Source organism: Capsella rubella, unplaced genomic scaffold (assembly GCF_000375325.1).
Source record: "Capsella rubella cultivar Monte Gargano unplaced genomic scaffold, Caprub1_0 scaffold_6, whole genome shotgun sequence".
NCBI lineage: Eukaryota > Viridiplantae > Streptophyta > Magnoliopsida > Brassicales > Brassicaceae > Capsella > Capsella rubella.
The window spans coordinates 7,278,061-7,299,326 of record NW_006238918.1 but is presented as its reverse complement, the minus strand read 5'-3'; the positions used below and the strand labels follow the sequence as shown (position 1 = coordinate 7,299,326).

The 21,266-nt window shown below is 34.9% G+C and overlaps 4 protein-coding genes across 4 annotated transcripts; 1 reads left to right on the top strand and 3 right to left on the bottom strand.

Moving 5' to 3' along the window:
• Window positions 1-152: 152 nt before the first annotated feature.
• LOC17882410 (E3 ubiquitin-protein ligase RHF2A) lies at window positions 153-3,396 on the bottom strand. Its single transcript, XM_006287873.2, has 9 exons — window positions 3,145-3,396; window positions 2,722-2,868; window positions 2,570-2,616; window positions 2,182-2,244; window positions 1,962-2,070; window positions 1,507-1,865; window positions 1,310-1,414; window positions 889-1,232; window positions 153-563 (listed from the first exon to the last, which is right to left on the bottom strand). Exons 1-8 carry the CDS (start codon window positions 3,148-3,150, stop codon window positions 920-922), a joined length of 1,149 nt encoding a protein of 382 aa, XP_006287935.1. The 5' UTR covers window positions 3,151-3,396; the 3' UTR covers window positions 153-563; window positions 889-919.
• A 595-nt stretch (window positions 3,397-3,991) lies between these two features.
• LOC17883296 (outer envelope protein 61) lies at window positions 3,992-7,508 on the bottom strand. Its single transcript, XM_006287314.2, has 11 exons — window positions 7,413-7,508; window positions 6,943-7,173; window positions 6,436-6,492; window positions 6,164-6,292; window positions 5,998-6,075; window positions 5,818-5,888; window positions 5,649-5,698; window positions 5,371-5,545; window positions 4,674-5,211; window positions 4,434-4,577; window positions 3,992-4,346 (listed from the first exon to the last, which is right to left on the bottom strand). The coding sequence occupies exons 1-11, from the start codon at window positions 7,506-7,508 to the stop codon at window positions 4,200-4,202; spliced, it is 1,716 nt and encodes a 571-aa protein (XP_006287376.1). The 3' UTR covers window positions 3,992-4,199.
• An 8,243-nt stretch (window positions 7,509-15,751) lies between these two features.
• LOC17884378 (uncharacterized protein DDB_G0280205) lies at window positions 15,752-17,854 on the top strand. The gene is made up of 2 exons (XM_006289619.2): window positions 15,752-16,975; window positions 17,542-17,854. The coding sequence occupies exons 1-2, from the start codon at window positions 16,080-16,082 to the stop codon at window positions 17,591-17,593; spliced, it is 948 nt and encodes a 315-aa protein (XP_006289681.1). The 5' UTR covers window positions 15,752-16,079; the 3' UTR covers window positions 17,594-17,854.
• Window positions 17,855-18,032: 178 nt separating this feature from the next.
• On the bottom strand, window positions 18,033-19,924 carry LOC17884593 (protein WHAT'S THIS FACTOR 1 homolog). The gene is made up of 2 exons (XM_006287679.2): window positions 19,714-19,924; window positions 18,033-19,548 (listed from the first exon to the last, which is right to left on the bottom strand). The coding sequence occupies exon 2, from the start codon at window positions 19,525-19,527 to the stop codon at window positions 18,184-18,186; it is 1,344 nt and encodes a 447-aa protein (XP_006287741.1). The 5' UTR covers window positions 19,528-19,548; window positions 19,714-19,924; the 3' UTR covers window positions 18,033-18,183.
• Between the last annotated feature and the right edge of the window lie 1,342 nt (window positions 19,925-21,266).

The following is a 21,266-nucleotide window of genomic DNA, read 5'->3' as shown; positions in this document are numbered from 1 at the left end:
CTTGAAATTTTCTCTCAGAATGTAAATAACTAAATATAGTAAGGTCGAGAAGAGTTTTAAGAAAAATGAAAAACAGAAACTTCAAAAATGTTGGATGAAATCATAAATTTTACAGTTTCAAATGCCAAAAACTAAAACAGAAGCCATCATTGTGCAGCACCATAGTTTCTTTCTTACCTTTTAAGTAGTATAATAAACACATTAGTATAGATACATTACATTGGTGGGTTTGCTTGGCCAAAATTCTTGGAGATACATAAGTAATATTGATAGAAATCCGTAATGTGAATTTACAACAGACCAACCACATAACCAACCCACACAGTCTTTACTCTTTTCTTTCTTTTTTTGGTTTTGTTTAACATACATATAACACAGGAGAAGGCGTCCCAAGGCCCCCCCTTTTGGTCACAAATAACCTTTTTCATTTTATTGAGAATCAGAAAACTCTTTTACTTTATCAATAGACCTTCTTCCTATGCTGCTTCTCCCACACTTTTGAAACCTCTGACTCTGTATATATATATTATCAGAATTTCACAATGGACAACATCACCTTGTCTCTGCAAAACACAGACAACAGAACAAGATGTTAGCATTCATTTAGAAATACAGGCGTTAAAATGGACTGACAGATTTTGTAGCGTTTTTCGGAGAAGTCAAAAGACAACCGTGAGACAACAAAGAACAAACTGTTTCCCTACCATCTAAGGCCAAAATATTTTCACGTTTGCATATACCTTAATCATCCACAATATCAGTATGCAAAAAAACGCTGATGATGCAGAATTTGTTAATCAAGGGGCGAAAAATGCAATTAATGAGACCATTGATGAACAAACACTTGATAAGCCAACCAGAATCAGTAAGCAAGGAGTCAAAATTTACCTTTGCCAACAAGATGCTGGCACTTGCTTATTTAGCTTGAACCAGAACCAGTCGCACATGTACCTTTAGACCCTCTTTCATTTATAGAATGTTCATCACCAGCTTCTGATCTATTATGCTCATTGTTTGATTCAGGAGTGTGATTTTCTGAGACATCTGATACAGATGCAGTGCTTGGTCTATTGTTTTCTCTCGTTTCTAGACGTTCCATCATACGGGACACAGTGGCAATTCCGGCACTGACCTCTCTTTTAACCTCAGAGCCAAGATCTGCCATGGACGTGTTACGAGAAAAAAATCTATCTTTCCAGCTCCTTGTGTTCTTTGATATCGATTCTTTGTATCTACATTGTGCATCAGAAATCATTTATATATGATAAAATTAATATACAAGTAAAGTTCGCCAGATGAGCCAGGATACCTTGTTGAGACAGCGTTTAATCGAGACTTTAATGATTCCGAAAATGACTGGAGTTCCGATGGTCCAGCTCTATCTTGATCACTTGGGGAAGATTGATTTGCAGACCTGCGTATGGTAAAACACAAGAAGGCTCAGATTGGCTGCACTTGACTACACCGTAACAAAATACAATAAAAGATGAGAATTCAGGAGAAGACCTGCTGTTTGAATCAGACACTGAGGGAGAAACCTGGCGGGGATGAGAAGATGTTTGTGGCTGCATGTTTAACTGATTTGAACCCTCTCCTAAACCATTGTGAGGAGACAGAGGAAGGGTTGTGACTGTTTCACTCTCATCTCTCTGAGATGGAGAAGATGGCATGGGGGGATGAGGTGGAGGAGAAGAAGCATTCGGATGCGACGAAAACACCATGAACTGTGGGTGGCTTTGACTTGAAGACCTGCTTCTGTGGCCTTCCCTTCTTGCCCCATGTCTCACTCTTCCCATAGCAGCAGCAGCAGCCAAGTGCTGAATGATTCGCTCTTCAATCTCTGCATTATCCACCCCCACTGGAAGCTGCATTAAAAAGAGATTTGTACAAAGGTAGCACTCAATTAATTCACTAGGAAAGAGATGTAATCAACTCAAAATTATATTAAAGGAGTCACATACATGTTGTAATTCAAAATCACCAAGAGTTGGATGACGAAATATGGTGGCATTTCTAGATGGAGTGAAGCGGAAATTCCTCTCCTGTACAACTGCCTCAAGCAACTCCTGACTGGAAACATTGAAAACACATAACTGAAACCTCTATCGAGGATGCCTCATGGTAATGTTACCATCTACCAATAAAAAAGGACTAAAGTGAACTAGAGGAGGCAAAATTAACCTTGTGGGGTCTTTGAGACTAATTGATTGCCAACACATTGGACACTGTGAACTCCTTTGACACCTGTAAATTCAAAATACAAATGACACGGACCTGATAAGCTTCGCACAAAGAAGAAACTCGGATACAAAGGAAGAGATATTGATTACTGAGAGTTCTTCTTCTCGAGTTGTAACTGAAATTTCCTGACTTTCCCTTAAGTTTCTCAAAACCAAGATAAAAATCTCTAGTCTATACCCACACACCACATAAAGAACAAGAGGACTTGAAAACCCACACATTTGATAAAACAACCCTTTTGGAATATCTACGTTCAATGATAGTATCTACCATGACATAGCTCAAAAACTGTGGTAAATGCAGGAGGGGACATGTTCGAAAAGCTTACCACTCAAGAATGCATTGAAGATGATACTCATGCTTGCAACTAGTCAACTGCGAAATCAAAAAAAAAAAAAAAAAAAAACAAATTCAATGTATAACTAAAATGAAAAAGAAACAAAAAAGGTATAAAATGTTTGGGTACATAGTACAACATACAGTAGATGGATCACTTTCACAAAAGGCTTCAAGACAAATGCTACAGGCGTCATCACAAGCGTCTTGAATTCCACCTTCAACAAAAGCAGCTGCCGAAGTCAAATGCCCCTCAGACGACGCCGTCGTCGTATCTCCCGCTCCCGCTCCCTGAAAATTCATTCCTCAGGTCCAAAATTCCAAAGCGAAGAGACGACAAAGAGAATCAAGAGACAAAACTGTAACAATTGAACACGAAACCCCTAACAATTCGAAAATGGCTTCGAGTCCCCAAAAAACAAGGGCATTTTCAGAAGAATCAAAAGCAATTACAATCGGAAAATCAAAATTCTAAGCTCAAATCGTTGCCTAAGAGCAAAAAGACAAACGGGGATCGATCGAATTGCATCCGGCAGAAATGAAAATCAAACGTAAACCCTAACTAACCTCCATTTTGAAATCGGGATGATGAGCTGAACGCGAAAAGAAAGAAATGAGATAGTAGGAAGGGATGGTCAATCAAAATGCGATCGAAGACGAGAGAAAAATCTAGGGTTGTGGGAGAAAACAAAACCCTAGATTCATGATGATTCGCCGAAGATAACGGGAGAGGAAACAAAAAAGGAACGAAGAAGAAGAAGATGAAGAAGAAGACAAAGGACAAAAGAAGAAAGACTCTTTCTTTTTCTTTCTTTTTTTCGTTTATTTTTCTCTGCGCGTGGTCTCTATTGACTCTCTTTCTCTCTCTCTCACGATGTTAATTTTTTTTATTCTATTATTATAAAAAAATGTATTATTTTAATTAAGACATTTTAACGAAAAATTGATTTAGCTAGGTCCCAGATTGTGACACGTGTCTAAGTTCTATTTTCTTTTTGTACTTTGGAGAATATTTTTATTATGGGAACTACTTTTTTAATTTTTAGATGACTTTAGTGAATTTAGGGAAAATTCTTTTGATTTGTTACTAAATTCTTTTGAATTTTTTTAATAGATGTTATAGTATTTTTATGTTCTTTTTGTTTGGTTTAAACTAAAATTGGTAATTTCTTTTATTTGTATATTCTATTGTTGTAATGTTTCTTAAAACAATATTTTTGTTTGGTTTTCAAATTACAACTTCCTCAATTGCATTTTGAGTAAGAATGATAGTCATTATAAGATAAGTCTATATACAGTATATTAAAAGATAGTCACTATTATTGATAGTCATTACAAAGTTCTGAGATCATAGAAGAAAAAAACATAAGTAAAACATAATATGAAGAGCATTTTGATTTTTGAAATACTGATATCTAAAAAAAGAAATATTGTATTAACTCTAGTTTAAAACACTACAGAAGTTCAAAGGTATAAATAAATTTAGACAGAAGTGGGTTAATAAAAAAAAAGGACCAACAAAAAGAACGGGTGTTGAAGTAAAAATAAAAGAAAGATAAAACGATGTTACAGTTTTACAAACTACGAACCCACCGGAGACTGGTCTGATCTTCACGAAGGAATTAGTTTCCAATATAGCCGAGCCGATGAAGGACCATTGCTAAGACGAGCATTAATATAGCAAATATCAATCCGCCTCTTCCAAGCAACCACTTCTTTGCTTTCTTGGCTTTCTCTATCCCGGTTTGAGCCCGATCCGCCCATCGCATCTGCAACAACATTTTTTACATATGAGACTACTATACAATCAAACTCTGCAATGTTCTGTTTTGCTTTTTCATAAACCGAATGCGTACCATTTTCTCCAAGGAGTCCGGAGAAAGAGAAGCCATGGCTTGCTGAGCTTTTACAGCATCTTCTTGAGATAGCTTCATCCCGAATTGTTCGCTCATGCTAGCCATCATCTCCGGATTCATGTTCTTTATCATAGACGTGAACATCTACCAAATACAGGGAAAATACAGTATGAACATCTGCAATCACATTATGGTGACTAAATTGGTCAAATATAAGCCGGAAATGAAAGAAATAAAAACCTGTCGCATTGCTGGATCTTTCATTTGGTTTCTCATCTGCTCCTGCAAGTCTGCCGGCGGAGCAGAAGGCATACTTGGTCCGAAACCGCTTCTTGGAGCCACAAAGGAATTACCTGAAGAACTAGACTCACCTGCTAAACTACTAATCCCACTCGCTCCTACACTATCCCGTGGTTCAGATGCTTCTGCATTGCTGTATGATGTTGAAGCTGAAGCATTTGCTTTCAAAGATGATGCCATGTTAAACATCCTCTCACGCTCTTCTGGTGACATCTTACCCATCATATCAGATGCAAGCTTAAGCATGTCAGGTGTAGGTGCAAACCCGTTTCCTGCAGATGGTGCAGTCGAGGTGAAAGGGTTATCTCCTTTAAACGAAGACGCTGTTTGAACCATTTTCTGAATCTCTTCAGGTGACATTTTTCCTATCATGCTCGACGCAGTTTTGAACATGTCTGGTGACATATCTCCAGCTTTGCCTCCGCTCAGAGCAGCAAGTGTATCAGGATCAGTTTTTGAAATGAAGTTCTGGAAAGTTCTGCAGGCCATAAAAAAAAAACAAAAAATGAATAACAAAATCATATTAATCGTGCAAATATAGTAGAGAAAGGACGCTTTAGTTAATATTTGTCTTTTGAGTTTAGGAGACAAACAGATGAAAAAACACATCAAACACTGGTTTTGAGTGGTGTTGAACCTGATTGCTTCTGGGTTATCTCTGAGAGCCTGCAATCCATCAGCATCAGTCTTTATGCCCTGAGCATGACCACCAACACTGCTTTCTCGTTGTGTCCCAGTAACCTCTTTAGGCGGAGTTTTATTCTCTCCGGAAGTAACAGTATTTTCTTCAGTTATATCTTCAATCACCACACCTAATGACCAAACAGTATAACATTTTTTATTTGTTACATCAATGCAATAATGATTTGTATGGTCTGACATAATACTACACTGAATTATTTCAAAATATTATACCTCTTGATGCATTGCCCGGTCCCTCGACAGCCAATCTTTCCTTAACATCTCTGCATCAGAAAAGATAAAACTTTAATTCAAAGTTGATTTTAAAATGTTGATATTCAAAACTCTGATATAAGCAGAACTGAAAAGCATGACATTACCAGTAATCAAATAAAATCCATACCTTAGCACATCGGCAATTGTCTCATCTTCAGGGGAAACTTCATTGGCCTTGCTCAGATCAGACACAGCATCCTTATAGTTTCAGAAGGTCAAAACATATATTCAGGACTTGTTTACAAAAAGCACATATATATTGACAAGGAATCTCAAGAAGACTTCCATAAGCAACAGAAGAACTCACTTCAAGTAGGCCAAGATCTCTGTACGCTTGACCCCTTCTGTATAGAGCTTTGACGTTCCTTGCATCATATGCCAAAACCTGAATCAATGAAGAAATTAAATTTATCAGAAGAACACCAAGACAGGATTGATCTTAAAGCCAAAAACATACAGAAGGTGTAACATACCTCAGAACCTTCCTTTATGCAATATTCATGCTGATTCGTCTTCAAATAACATGACATTAGATTGAGAGAACAAGCCAACAAAAGTGCGCCACCTTTAGATGATGGAATGTCTTTCAGATTGTTCTTCGCCTGAGATATGGCCCAAGAGCATTGTAAGACAAGTACAAAAAAATCTCATATCAGGTTACAAATAAAAATCTTCTAGAGAAGTGGTGCTAACAAAGAGACTGGAACGTCAAGTAACATGACAAACAATAGATATGGAGACTTACACGCAAATATTTCTCCGCAGCTTCACTGAAATTTCCTCGGCTATGAAGCTCATTCCCCTGACAAACGTAGCAGAAAATGAGATTAACATCAAAGTCTACCCACTTTAGATTGATGCCATTATTTTCCTTATTTATCATAAGGAGAGCAAAACTCAACTGAAAACCCAGATTTTATTTGGCAAACCCCGTTTCCAACAGATTTTCAACTAGGTGATAACTTGAGGAGACAAACATCAGCGTTTGCAAAACATGCAGTATGCTAAAAAATGCGGTAGAAACTGCAAGCTTGTGAAGCTTACAGACATGCATTCTGCGTAACCCAATACAGAGACACAAGTTCCATAGTTAATGCCATTTTTTCTCCTTACTTTATCATCAAGAAAGCATACCTTATCTGGAAACTAGGCAATCCCACTCTGTTTTCTTATCAAAAGTTGATTTCAAACCAAAAAAAAACACTTGGAAAAGACAAATACACCTGAATCAGGAAGTCAATAGTAATAGTACCTGTTTCTTGAGCATCTGAGCAGCATTAATCTGATAAGTAAACTGAGCATCCGCATGAGCACGCATAGCTGCAAGATCTTCAGGGGAAGCCTTAGCCATCTTCTCACTAATCTCAGCCATATCCTCAGGGCGAGTATGCTTAAGCTGTTCAGCAGCTTGTTTCAAATCTTCAGGCCTCATGTTCTTCATACTCTCAGTTGCCATATTCATCAAATCTGGATTTGACATCATCTGTAACAAAAAAACAAAAACAATGGCATAAAATTTCATCATACAAAACCCATAATGCTAATAATCACCTAGCTAATTAAATCCAATTGAATAAACAATGATCACAATCACATCAATCATACAAATTACACTACACACTTGGGAAAAGAGTTGATCAGAAGAGTTTCGATCGAAATTAAACTTGAATGAATCTGTGGAATTGAATTGGGAAATTAAAGGGAAACAAATAAAAAACAAACCTGCTGCTGGATCCTAGCGAAATCAGCTGGGGTCATACGACTCATCTGTTCTTGAGCGAGCCGGATCATCTCAGGATCCATCATCCCGTTAAACATCGTTTTCTAGTAGCTTCGATTGCGAGAATCAGATCGGCGGAATAAATAAATAAAAAAAGCTTAAAATCGAAACTCGCCGGAGAAGGATAACTCGGAATCTCTGGATCGAGATTTTAAGACAATTCGTTAGAATTTATGAGAAATCGGAGAAGAATTGTTTCCAATAAATCAAAGCTCTCAACCTCCTCAATTGACCGACCGGAATATGCCTGGAGGTTTCGAATTGACAATTTTACCCCCTTGCTCTTTGAATGACGTCACTTAAGTTAATTTAATTAACGTTTAATTATGATCATCCAGTGGTGCTTATTGTGCATGTCTCTTGTTGTCCCTTGTACTTGTTGGAACACTAAACTAAACTAATCTCGTGTTTCTTTTTTTCTTAGTATTAAACTCTTCTTTTGTGTTTTTTATTTCCATTCTTTTCAGGAAAAAAAACTCCTCCTTTTACATTTTTACAATATTTCCAATTAACTGTGACTCAAACTGTCAAAAGAAAAAATTAACTTTTAAACCTGTTTTAGGGTATGAAACCTATTGATATATATATATATATATATATATATATATATATATATATATATATATATATATATATATATATGTCCATCTATATATATATATATTGATACTATACAATAAATTCTGAAACCGAAAAACAATTGTAATCGTCTACTTAAAAGAATCAGTGAAATATGCTCAATCTTAGTGGAATGATATACTTACATTTTAGTTTGCAAATATTTAGTAAATTATATATCTATTTTAGAAAATATAATTCCAAATTTGTATCGTATACATTATATTATGTCGTGTACAGACCATTCGGGCGAGCTAGCAAAGAATTGTATGTCAACAACTCACCACAGCATTCTCCGATCAGTGGTTGTTGTTGGACGAGAGTTTTAAATTTCTCCACCGCAGAATTAATGTTTGAAAGAATGGAAGCGGTGGTGGAAATCACATAAAATTAGAAGCTAATGGACCACTTTGACTTAAAAAGCTACAATTCTCGTATATCTTTCTCCCTATCCTAACTTTTATTGAACATAACAGATAATGTACAACGCACAGGCTATGTTCATTTTATGCAACATCGATCTATCTAGAAGTAGGTTACAACATGTATATATGCTTCTATGTGGATCCAAATAAACTTTTCAACATATTGATAAGAAACCAAAAGCATTCATACGCATTGCCTTTGTCATCCCTAATTTTGAGTATACATCTTAGACATCCTTAACCTTAAGAACTATCTATTGATCACTAATGATGTTAATTACTTTATCCTCGAGAGCTTATAATAATCGTAGTGGCTAAACAAAACAAGCTATAATATTTTTCATTGTACGTCCACCTTTTTTTAGATATATAGTTTTAGCTTACAAAAAAAGGTTGTTGGAAAACAAAAGAGTTAAAAAGAATGGGATGGTGGAAGGAAACAGAAAGAAGAAGAAGAAAGCTTATAGATTGTACGTTGTCGGGACGTACGTGGAAAGATCTCACGTGGCAGTTTCACTCTGATTGGGTCCTAAACCGCCGGCCCACGTGGCATGACACTTGTCACTGAGACCTCTCTCTCTCTTCCTCTCTTGCAGCCGCAAGTTGTAAGATTGCCGTTCTTATTAGGATGCGTCACATCAATTTGCTCAGCCCCCCACCTTCCTCCATTAACCCATCAAACCCGGTCTCTAGTTTTTGTGTATATATCGATGGAATTGATTGGTATAACATATCACCATGTATAGGCCGCTAAGATTTTACTACTCGAATGATTAGTAACTGATATAGAAGGAACATATTAGAGTATATAAGAGTTTGGTTTTCATTAAACCAACTTAGATTGTAATCAGGTCATAAACCGCAGTTAAACCGGATCAACTCACACATATAAGTGAGATGTAATGTGTCCAGATTCATTAACAAGAAATCAAATTCTTATATACTCTAATAGAACACTCTGATTAGTAACATTAAACATTTCCAATACAAAATCTTATATATGCAAGTTCGATATGTTAACGTCAAGACACAAAAGTACATTGTATAAGATTAAACTGAGTTTAGGGTTTAGTATTATAGTAAACGAGATTTGTGAACATGTCTGTCTATATAGATTTGGCGGAAACGAGTTACTTGGAAACAAGTTGTAAATGTCGTTTTGTAATAGACTTTAAAGTTTTCTAAACTGAGTGACGTTTATCCAAATGTCATATTCGAATTATTGAATTTTAAATAAGTTTTAACTAACGAAAAAGGAAGCGATCGAATATGACCTCATACTCTCGACGTTTTACACGGAAGAGGTAAAAGCTTAGACCAGCCTCAACGGCAGGTTTTAATGAGGCTCTTTAGCCAAAAACAGATTAAAAATAAATGGTTATTAACAAAAATAAGAGAGAACCGGTTCTTTTTGAAGAGGTGGTTATCATCTCAAGAGACGGTGACGTGGCAAAAGCTGACTGGGTGAGTTTTTTTTTTTTTTTTTTTTTTCATTCAGTGATGGATTAAACATACAAGGAAAAAACCCAAAAAAATAATCTCCAAAATATGATGAACAACCCTTTTAATTAAACTTTTAATCAAGCTTTCAACGACATATCGAAAATTAAGGTGATTATCAAAAAACAACCAAAACCAAGAAAAACGCGCGTATATTGAAAGAGATCGTGAACAAAGACGCATCCAATTATGGGAAGATTATTTCAAAGAAGATGCAACGTATCCAGCTAATATTTTCCGACGGTCTCTTTGCACTACAAAAGACAACAGCCGCCATTCGTATGTATTTATTTTCTTGTATGATTTTCATATTTATATTTGCTTCTATGTAATGTTTGTTTTAAACTCATGTCTATTTAAAAATTTATGAAATGCAACAATTTTAAAATTATTTATGTAAAAAAAAACAAAATTTTCTTTTTTCAAGAACCCCATGGCTCTTACCATTGGAGAACTACAAATTTAAAATCCACAATCTCATCTATTCACTTCAAATTTAACAAAATTAATACTATAAATATTATAAAGAGCCATATATGGAGTTCTCTTGTTGTGGCTGCTCTTAGTTTCTAAGATTTTTTTGCTTTTGGTATATATATCAAAAGTACTACTAGCCACTACAAATGCTGAAGCTGATGCATGCTGATGTGTTTAGCAAACTTGGTTACATGGGTTGTTACGTTAGAGATTTAAAAATGCATTATTTTTCTTACTTATTTTTACCGGTAGTGAAATATACAAAATATACAATGATTAAGATTCAGTATTGTGACGACCAAAAATATTATATTCGGTAGCTTCGACATCAGTGTGAACGGAATCCAACAGAAAAGACTCTGATTGGTGGAATTGGTGGTATTTCTTTAAAAAAAATATATATATAGAAAAAAAAAAGCATTTGCATCTTTATCCACTTTCTTCACGGTTCACATCTCTCTGATCTCTCTCTCGTCTTTATCTGGATATAGTTATCTTGTTTCTTTTTTCCTCGTTTAAAAACAAGTTTAGCATGTTATGATCAGATTCAGTTTTACTTTTCTCAAATTTAATTATGATTTCGCTAATGTTATGATGTGCATGTACTTTTCTATTATATATTTCTACTCTAGAACAAAATACTCTTTTGAGTGTTGAACAAAAGAATATCATCCTTTACTTTTCAGATATCGTATCTCATTCATGGTGTCATATATGTCAAATAATGTATATGTATACTTTATTTCTGGAACCCATTCTGAAATATAATTATTAGTCCTCCACACTTAGAAAAAAACTGAAAACCCATATATATATATATATACTAATTGTTGCCCCGCGCTGCACGCAGAAAATTTATAAAAATTTTATTTTATTTTTAATTATATTATAATTTTTCGTTGTTTTTTTTTGTTTTGTATTGTTTGTTTTGTTGGCTTTTTACTATTGTTATTTTTTGTTATTCTATTTTTCATATCGATTATTTTTTCAATTTTGTAATAATTTAGTATTTAAAATGTTTATCATCATTTGATATTCGTCAGAGGTCGATGGAAAGTTTATGCGGTATTCTCTCTTTTTACTAAGTATGTGATTAGAGAGATAAAGTATCTGGTGTCTAGGTTTGATATATTCTAAGATCTGACTTGTTTCCCGTTTTTTTCCTAAATTTGAACCCGTGTATTCCGGCCAATGATTTTGAAATCGATATCGTTGTTGCAGATGTGTCGCTCTTGTAAACGATGGTTATAGAAATGTTTTCCCCGTTCCGTTTAATCATCCAGTTTCAAACTCATGTATCCCATGTTTTCTGATTTTTTAACCGGTTTGATTGTTATGTGTTGGACCTCAGGTCCATGCTTTTTTAGATTTTGTATTTTGATTATTGTGCAAGTGTTGGACCTCAAACCCATATAAACCCTAAACCCTAAACCCTAAACCCTAAACCCTAAACCCTATATATATATATATATATATATATATATATATATATTTATGATTGATGTAATCCAAAATATATAAAAAAGTATACCATATAAGTATACATTGTTCATAACTTGAGAAAACAACAATGGAGGCCAATCACACCCAAAAAAACAGGCATCGACTTTGACTTTGAAACATGATTAGCAGAGAGTATGAATAGAAAATTATTCATATTCGCTCAAAGCCTCAAACTCTGACTCCTTCGCCAGTATAACACGATACTATCGCGCGATTGTTGTTATATGTAAACTGAATACTTTTAAAAACTTAATTTGCAAATTGGCATCTTGGAGAAGTACTAACCATAATTATATTTGCGCCCAAATTTGTGAACGTATAACACTTTTTTGTATACTACTAGCTATATATATACGTTCACAATAGATAAATATAGTTTTGCATATACATGCATGTATATACGGTTTACATATATAAAATTTAAACAGCCATGTATTGTAAATTTAAGTGCCTTTTACCTCTCTTTTTTCGTTAACGTGTGTATACCGGCCTCTCTAATAATCGAACGAAAGTAAACCAGTCTTTACACATACATGCATGACATTATTGGTATATTTATGAAAGCATAAATGTGAAAAGAAGAAAAAACAAAATACAATCTATTACAAGGAGAGGACTTTTGTTTTTTTTTTTTTTTGTCAACCGAGAGGACGACTTGTTGTATTGATGAAAAGTGAATAAATACGGAGGAATTAAGTCGGGTGGTCCAAAATTGACAACTATATGATAAACAGTGAAGCGCATGTGCGTGCATGCATGCAATTACACAAGTGATTTCCAAATGGAAAAGAGAAGCCCATGTAAATCATACAATTTAAGGAAAAAAAAAAACTAAATAGACAATAAGCTTCATTTTTGTGTCCAATGCAAACGTGAAACTCAAAATACATCAGATGCAGCAAAACATGTTTTGTAAACCCTCCGTCGAATTTCAAGTCACCACTTACACATTCATATAACTGTATAATATACGATCTACAGTTATACAGCCAGATCAAATCATCTAATAATACAAGACACAGAATGTTTTTAATCGGAATTTATAATATCCTGCTTAAAGCAGTAATTATTGACTCGCCCTATACAAGTTTTACCAACGACCAAACTCTTCATTTTTTTTTCCTCTTTAGTATACCGTTGACTCTTTCTTTGTCCCATACATACCTGATCTGTGTTGCTGATTAGTGCGTAGTCTTTTTCTCATTTTTTCCTGTCAACATAAATAGCTAGATATCGATGTATTTCTCAAAATTACATTCATAATTTAGCTAATATTCATTAGTTTGAAACAACCTTTTTCATATAATAGTATATACCTTATCGTATATCAAAACGTTTAAAGATTAACTGTATATTTTTTATCGAAACATTGTTAACTCAGAAAAGTTGTGAATTTGAGACATGTTGAGGCATCAACTGCATGCGACACAATTAAATGCTTGGTAATTAATCTCTTTTAAAAATGTTGTAATTAAAATGACATGATTAATGAATGTTGCTACACAGATTGGTGGGCTCTCTCAGTAGCAGAACCAACGTCGGTCGGTCGCAGTCGGAGAGATGGGGGCACATATCTCGGATGATATAAATAGTAAGTGTTTGAAAATAATGATGGTGTAATCAAAAACCATGCATGGTTTAAAAAGATGGAAGAGTAGTACAAGGGAGTAAAAATGTGCAATAAATTTACTAAGGAAATTGGAGTATGATTGGAAATATATGAATAGTAATATCTGTTGTGATACAGAGAAATTACTTTCACTGTCACTGCTGGTCTGAAAGAAAAAAAAAAACTCTGCCAAATAAAGGAGGAAACAAATTGGGTAACAGTAGCCATACCTCTGTCACTCACTCCCTCTTCAGGGTAATACATTACACACGTATGTATGTGTATATATATATATATATATATTGAAATATCGTAAGAGAAACATGTTAGTAATTCCACACTTGCAAATTTTTTACAAGCCGCAATTCTTTTAAATTTGACTTCACTGGTGGCCCATATGTACGTTATCAGAAACCAATACCAAAATTACTAACTAGAAAAGAGTTCTTTTAATTAAGAAAATTTGGTTTACGTTAATGTACTGGATGGCTCGTGTAATGCTTGGTTTGGTTCTTCATTAGTAATAAGTAACGGAAGTCGAATATATTTCTTTAGAACTTAGAAATAGAGTAGAGTTACTTGTATATCTGTAAAACAGTAAATGAAAACTAAAAAATCAGAGTAAAAGTTTAATTACTCTTCTACTTTTGAGCTAGCTGAAATGAAAATTTTCAATGATGTGTGAAAGTAAAATTAGAAACAAAAAAATGGCGGTATTTGAATTATATATTGACAACAAAAGGAGGGAGAGAGAGTTGAAATTGAAAGAAACCTCGAATTTGGACTATTTGTGCTTTAATATCCCCACAGAATTGCTTGCAGACACAATTTCACCATACCTCTCCCTCCCTCAGACTCTAGTGTGTTGTCATAATCTCAATCTCTTTAGTCTTTAGTACAACAACAACAACTTTTTTGGTGAAATAATACATATAAAACTAATACTATACTAGAGTTCTATCTGCATGCATTGATAGAAAAAAATATATATATAACTTTAGATAACTGGCTGTCTTTGAGTCAAATAAAGCTCAAAATTAAAAATTTGGGTACATGTAAGTCTCTCGCTCTACATGAACGTAATAGATTAATGAATTAGGTAACAAATATAGTACATCATTCTTATGAGATCCTGAACTTGGGAATGGATCAAGACAAACTAAAGTTTCATCTTTGTAAAACGTTTGACTAGTTTGAACAAATCTCGTATGTGCGTAGTAGACCATTGTTTTGTTTTTGGAATAAACGGATAAAATGGGGTGGTAATCGTAAATGATAATAATACGTACTCTCTACTAAATTCGTTTGTGTATATCAATGAATTTTACACTAGTTAAATTTCAAAATAGTAAAAAGTAAAAACTATACAAATCAAAAGTTCGAATCTAATAAATAGTTAAAGAGCGGTAGAGTATAATTTTGCATCATATATATTAAAAAGACAAAAAAAAAAAAAAAATTGGTAAAAAGAAAATGGAAAAACATATAAAAAGAGTATTTGTTGATCTTTCATGTAGGTGGGGTCCCACTGTACTTGCAGACAAAGGCTTTTTAACAGAAGACTAGTGTCTTATGGATTCTCTTATGAATTTCCCAAAATGCCCTCTCCACTCCCAGAATTTTTTTTTTCCCTAATATCAAAGTATCATTTTTAAGAATCAATCAAATACAAAATCTTCTGTTGCAATAAGAACCCCTTTTGTTTTATTGGAGTCATATACATAAGTTGTTAAGATTACTAGTATAAAAGACAAGTATTTTTTTCCCTTTGAAATTTAGAGTGATTTAAATCAGGAACCATTTTAGCTAGATGACCATTTTATGATCAAAACACAATCAAAACACACACAGTTTATCTCCATAAATACATATAAAAAGTAGAGTATCATTTTAGCATGTTTTCGTAGTGGAAGAGAAAAGTCACTTAAAAAAAATATTGCGTACACGAAAGAAAAATGTAAATATTTTTTTTTTAAAGAAAACAAATTCTTTTGCTGAGTTAGAGGACACATCGGTCAATTACTGCCAAGTGCCAACCATCCAAACAGACCCATTTACGGCAAAGTTTAATGAAAGAAATCAAAAATATGTACATAAATATGTCTCTCATAATAATCAAGAAACCAAAGAAAAAGAAAAAAAAAAAAGAGAGTAGAAACTAATTTCTCATTTCTTATATAGTTTTTATTATTTCGAATTTTTTTCCAAAAATAAAAATGATGTAAAATTGGGCAAGAGCAGAGTATTTATATCACCCACGAGCCTTTGCTTCTTCTTCCTCCCTTCATCACCTCTCTTTCTCTTTCTGTTCTCTTTCCGGAGACATTTGTCTAAATCTCATCATCATCATCATCATCATCATTCTTACAATTACTCATACAAAAGCCTTGAGAGAAAGATAGAAAGAAAAAAAAATATGATACAAGAAGAGAAACACATATTACTTTATTATAAATCATAGTAGTTTTCATTCTTTAATGGTAAGATCAAACAAGCAAGAAGCACCACGCGTCTCTTCTTCTTACATCCGATCTCTCGTGAAGCAACAACTACTTGCTTCTTCCACCACTACTACTATGACCACAACAACCGATGCAAGCGGTGCCGGCGGCGGCGGTAAAACGCAGACGCAAACGCAAACGCAAACGCACAAGAAACAAGTGAGGAGGCGACTACACACAAGCCGTCCTTACCAAGAACGTCTCCTCAACATGGCCGAAGCTCGTAGAGAGATCGTCACCGCTTTAAAACAACACCGCGCTTCCATGAGACAAGCCTCGAGGATCCCACCGCCTCAACCACCTCCACCACCGCAGCCGCTAAATCTCTTTTCGCCGCCGCATCCTCCTCCTCCACCTCCGGATCCGTTCTCTTGGACCAACCCGTCTCTCAATCTCAACTTCCTCCTCCCTAACCAACCCTTAGGGTTAAACCTAAACTTCCAAGATTTCAACGACTTCATCCAGACCTCATCGACGACATCTTCATCATCTTCATCCTCAACTTCATCTTCCTCATCTTCATCGTTTTTTCCGACTAATCCACACATCTACTCTTCACCTTCACCTCCTCCAACCTTCACCACCGCCACCTCCGATCCAGCTCCTCAACAACCACCACCACCCTCATCCTCCGCGGGAGAGAACAACGTTGAGACGTCAGCTTGGTGGTCAGAGCTAATGATGAAGACGGTGGAGCCGGAGATAAAACCGGAGACGGAAGAAGTCGTAGCGGTGGAAGATGACGTGTTCCCGAAGCTAAGTGACGTCATGGAATTCCCTTCGTGGTTAAACCAAACCGAAGAAGAATTGTTTCATCCTTACAACCTCACTGATCATTACTCAGCCCCTCACAATAATCCTCCATTATCCTGGTAATTTCTATATATTCTTTTATATGCTAAATCTTTTTACTTTATGCTAAAATATTATTATTATTGAATCGGTGTTCATCCTCCGGAATCACCGGCGGTGAAAAATTGCGGCGGTTCTTTGCATATAAATGCATAAACTTCAGTGATTGAGTTTTGAGGCAGAAAAACACAGGAAAAAAAAAAGAAGACAGAATCCAAATTTTGTTTGTTTTTGATAATTAAATCGAAATTTGTTGATATAAAATATGGTAAACTTGTGGAATGAGAAGGATCCACATCGGTTTATTGCATGATCTGAAGCTGTCCATTTTCTCTCTTTTTTTTTCTTCTTTTGGTTATGGTCCAATGATAATATCGCCGACATCTATAAAACACTATCCTTACCCCATTTTTCTGAACTGTCCCTAAACCGTCTTGACGTCATCCCATTTATAAATATATAAATTACTATATGTTATCATTGCTTGTATTATTCAAGTTTGGTTGCTTTGGTAACTCTTCTTTTATTATACAAGTTTGGTTTTCTAATATAACATATTTTCTATGTGTGACATTGTTGTTTACAGTATGGAGATTGGAGAGATTGAAGGGATGGATGGAGAAGACTGGCTAGCTTGAACCACAAAGATTGATTTCTGTTTTTCTTTTTTTCTTAAGACATGATGAATCAACTCTTTGGTTCTTTTTCTTATTTTTATCAGCTTATTTTATTTGTTTTCTTATCAAATTTTTCTTTCTTTTTTTTAATCTTTAAAATAACAAGAAGCCTACGGAGAGAAAATGTTCGATTTGGCAAAGTCACATGATTGAAATAAACTTTTCCTTTTTTTCTTCCATTCTATTATTATTACTTTTTTTAAGGAAATTTTTTGTTTAAAACGTACTGTATTACTAAATTTTTTATAGTTTAGTGTATTTCAGTTCTCATAAAAGAGTTTTTACAATCTTGCTACAGCTTTAATAGGTTCTGCATGCCTTCCCCCATCTATACAGGCCTGTTACACAGTTGAAATTACAACTTGGCTAGGTATCTTTTTTCTTTTTTTCTTTCTTTGGGTCTATCTATATCAATATTATTGTAAAATTGATGATACAAATGTGAATAGACCAGTTTCACTCCACAAAGTAATGTCAAGGGTTTACATATATAAGAGCAGAGGAATGTTTCCATCAGATTCTTGGCCAACGAATGATGTAAAGACATTTCCCTAAACTTTGCTATTCTCTTCATATGCATCATTCACTTCATCAATGTCCATTTCATCATCATCTGTTCCCATATCATCATCATCATCATCAGCTTTCTCAAATTCGACACTCAAATTTTCATCTCCTGAACCAATCTCCATCAAATCTCTTTCTTGCATGTCGAAAGTATCACTATAAGTTGGAATATCTCTCTTCCTTCCTCTGTAACCTGTAAACTTTAGCAACTTCTCTTTCCAAAGTATCAAAGGACACTTGTCAATCAGCTCTGGTCCTTCGTAACCTTCTGTCAAGAACACACTGAATCTCTTCCCTCTCTCGGAGACATAGAAGATACCACAATGCTTCAAAAAAATCCTCATCAGCTTCTGTGGCATCACAAACTCTCTCCTGAAATGGGTCAGATGATCCGTCACCAGTCTCTTCTCAAGTGTAAAGCTAAGCAGTTCGTGCATAACCGCGATTGCCCGTTTGTCGAATTCCTTCGAACCAGCTTCGAGTCCACGTGCATCGGCATAAGGAGACAGGTAAGATCGTTTCTGAAAATGTTCGATCTTCCCTCTGTACCTATACATTTTCTTGTACGACGGAGGAAATTTCATGGGGAAAGCCAGTGAAAGCATGCCTGGCTTATGATCGTTTTCCTCTGTTAAACCTAGAGTCTTTTTCTCCAACTCTGTGATAGCCCAAGCTGGGTTCCATGAAACAAGCTCAAGATACTCCTCATCTCCAAGCTTCACAACTTTAAAATGCTGAGGAAACTTGTTGACCCAGTTTATCCTAAAATCAAGAGGCAACCCAAAATCCCTCCGGAAATGAACAATCTTATCCAATGGAAGCTTCTTATCAACAGACATCATCAAACACCTGGTCACATGTTCTGCAGCCTTGTCACCATTCTCCTCAAGTAACCTGTCATGCTCGTCCAACAAGTCTTCCCCTTCGTCTGTCAATCCGCACCACAAGACTCCCCTCTGATCTTTGTACAATTCAAACAACTTAGGAGACTTTCTGATGAAATCGCTGATCTTATGCGGTTTCGGCAAATTAATCTGCCTCCTGTACTGCTCCAACGACCTGACGGTGATTATCATATCTCGTTCAGCCTTCAACACCTCCATCAAGAAAATCACTTTGGAAGCAATTTTCCATTTCTCTGTCGCTATCTCGAGCTCTTGGACTCTCTTTTCCCTGCTTCTATCTTGAACACGCTTGCTGCTGGTCATGAACCTGACCCATACCCGTCCGAAAGAGGACTCTCCGGATAAAACGTTTCTTTCAGGCATTATCGCAAACATGTTACGGACATTCCCGTAGAATCGTAGCTTACATCGTAAAGCTTCCATCAAAACCTCACCTTTAAGCACCTAAACAACAACCATTAAAGCCTCAGTTTTTTTCCATTTCTCGGTCGGCTTAAACACGATAAATTGGATCAATGATTAAGATTGTTCACATCAAACCGTGGAACAAGTTTCACAAGCCATGTGTGACACGAAAAAATTGCAAATTTATCAATAGAGATAGAGTACCTTAAACTATATGGCGGAGAAGATAATAGAGTTTGAAGGTAAGGCGGCGAGGTGAAAAATGGTGGGAAAAAAGCCATGCGACGGAGGTCCGCCGGCGACGAGAACAAAAGATGCTCAGTGTATGTGTCTCCTTCTTCTTGTAACCGAGCCCAAAAAAGCCCACTAATTTATTATATGGGCTTTTATCCATTTGAGTCTTAAAAGCCCAATGTTGTCATCGTTGTACATAGTCAACAATATAACGGTTGATTGCGTTTGTTTTGTAGTTGTTTGTTAATGACAACGCTATACATTTCATATTTTCAATGTAGTCTTAAGTGTTGATGTTTTCAACAGTTTAGTATAATTATAAATCCTGAATCGAGTTTCTCTAGTCTGTAACTGATATTAAAAATTGTTCAATCAAAAATTATAAAATTAATAAAATCCAAGCGTTGTTCCTGTAGTCGTTTTGTTACCGACAACTAGGAAACAAAAACAGTAATAAAATGTATTCTTTAATCGCTATTCAACATCTGTGTTAAAGCCGCTGAACACAAACCTAGTTAAAAGCAATTAACATTATTATAATAGATGATTAAGAATGTAATGTTGATTTAGTGTGTAAAGTGAAAAGGACCCAAGCTAGTTAGCATAATAGATAAATAAAAGAGGAAGAACAAGAAGGGAAGGATCCGAATTCCTTCACAAGTGTAGCTTTCATGAAACGTGACACAATACTATGATAAGATGTTGACCAAAACACACATGTCTAACTATCTATTTATCTAATTAAAAAAAAAATATATATATATATATATATATATATATATATATATATTTTTTTTGTCATAAAATAAAAAATACTTTAACAGTCTTGATTTTTTATAAGGCAGAAAAGGACTCCAAATGTACCAAAACAATCCACTTTAAAATTCATATGCCTTTCACTTTTGTAAACAGATATTTTAAAAGAGGGTTACCAATTGTACTGACACACCTAATTAGTTGTAATTGCAGTTGATATCATTGTTCTGAACTATTCATCTTAGTCAAATCCTATTTACGTATAAATGATGTCAAATACTATCTTAAATCTTCATTCTGAAATCGATTGATGATAATAATTTAAGTAAAATATACATACATACATGCATGCATGTCCGTCTTATTCAAATCATACATGGGTCACCAATCTGCAAGATTTATTCTGATTTAATTATTTAAATTTATATATGGTCGACTAAAAAAAAGGTATTTATATAGTACATATAAATGAATTCATGTCCATTCGTTATATATACACGTTATAAGTGCTATTAAGGTGCTTGTACATTTTTGGATACAAACAACCAAACTCAAAATCAAAAACAAAAGCGGTGGCTGCTTCCCTCGAGTTCACATGTTTCGGTTGGCGCCGATATCTGATCGATATATGCCTCTCAATGAGACGTACTGAAGCAAAAACGTTCTAAATTAAACTAGAGACGACAAAAAATGTAAATAAAAGAAACATACATTTACATTTGTAAAATACCACATTACTTGGCATCTATAACTTAACTCGATCGTGT

What these genes read in the sequence shown, in the direction of transcription:
- LOC17882410 (XM_006287873.2), bottom strand. An exon ending in AGTCTCAAAGACCCCACAAG is followed by an intron (nt 2,071 to 2,181) that starts GTTAATTTTGCC and finishes CAATGTTTCCAG; the next exon opens with TCAGGAGTTGCTTGAGGCAG. An exon ending in GTGTCTGATTCAAACAGCAG is followed by an intron (nt 1,415 to 1,506) that starts GTCTTCTCCTGA and finishes TACCATACGCAG; the next exon opens with GTCTGCAAATCAATCTTCCC.
- LOC17883296 (XM_006287314.2), bottom strand. Translation starts at nt 7,508, where the DNA reads ATGTTTAACGGGATGATGGATCCTGAGATGATCCGGCTCGCTCAAGAA. An exon ending in ACAATTGCCGATGTGCTAAG is followed by an intron (nt 5,699 to 5,817) that starts GTATGGATTTTA and finishes TTTCTGATGCAG; the next exon opens with AGATGTTAAGGAAAGATTGG. An exon ending in CGGACTCCTTGGAGAAAATG is followed by an intron (nt 4,347 to 4,433) that starts GTACGCATTCGG and finishes ATGTTGTTGCAG; the next exon opens with ATGCGATGGGCGGATCGGGC.
- LOC17884378 (XM_006289619.2), top strand. Translation starts at nt 16,080, where the DNA reads ATGGTAAGATCAAACAAGCAAGAAGCACCACGCGTCTCTTCTTCTTAC. An exon ending in AATAATCCTCCATTATCCTG is followed by an intron (nt 16,976 to 17,541) that starts GTAATTTCTATA and finishes TGTTGTTTACAG; the next exon opens with TATGGAGATTGGAGAGATTG.
- LOC17884593 (XM_006287679.2), bottom strand. Translation starts at nt 19,527, where the DNA reads ATGGAAGCTTTACGATGTAAGCTACGATTCTACGGGAATGTCCGTAAC.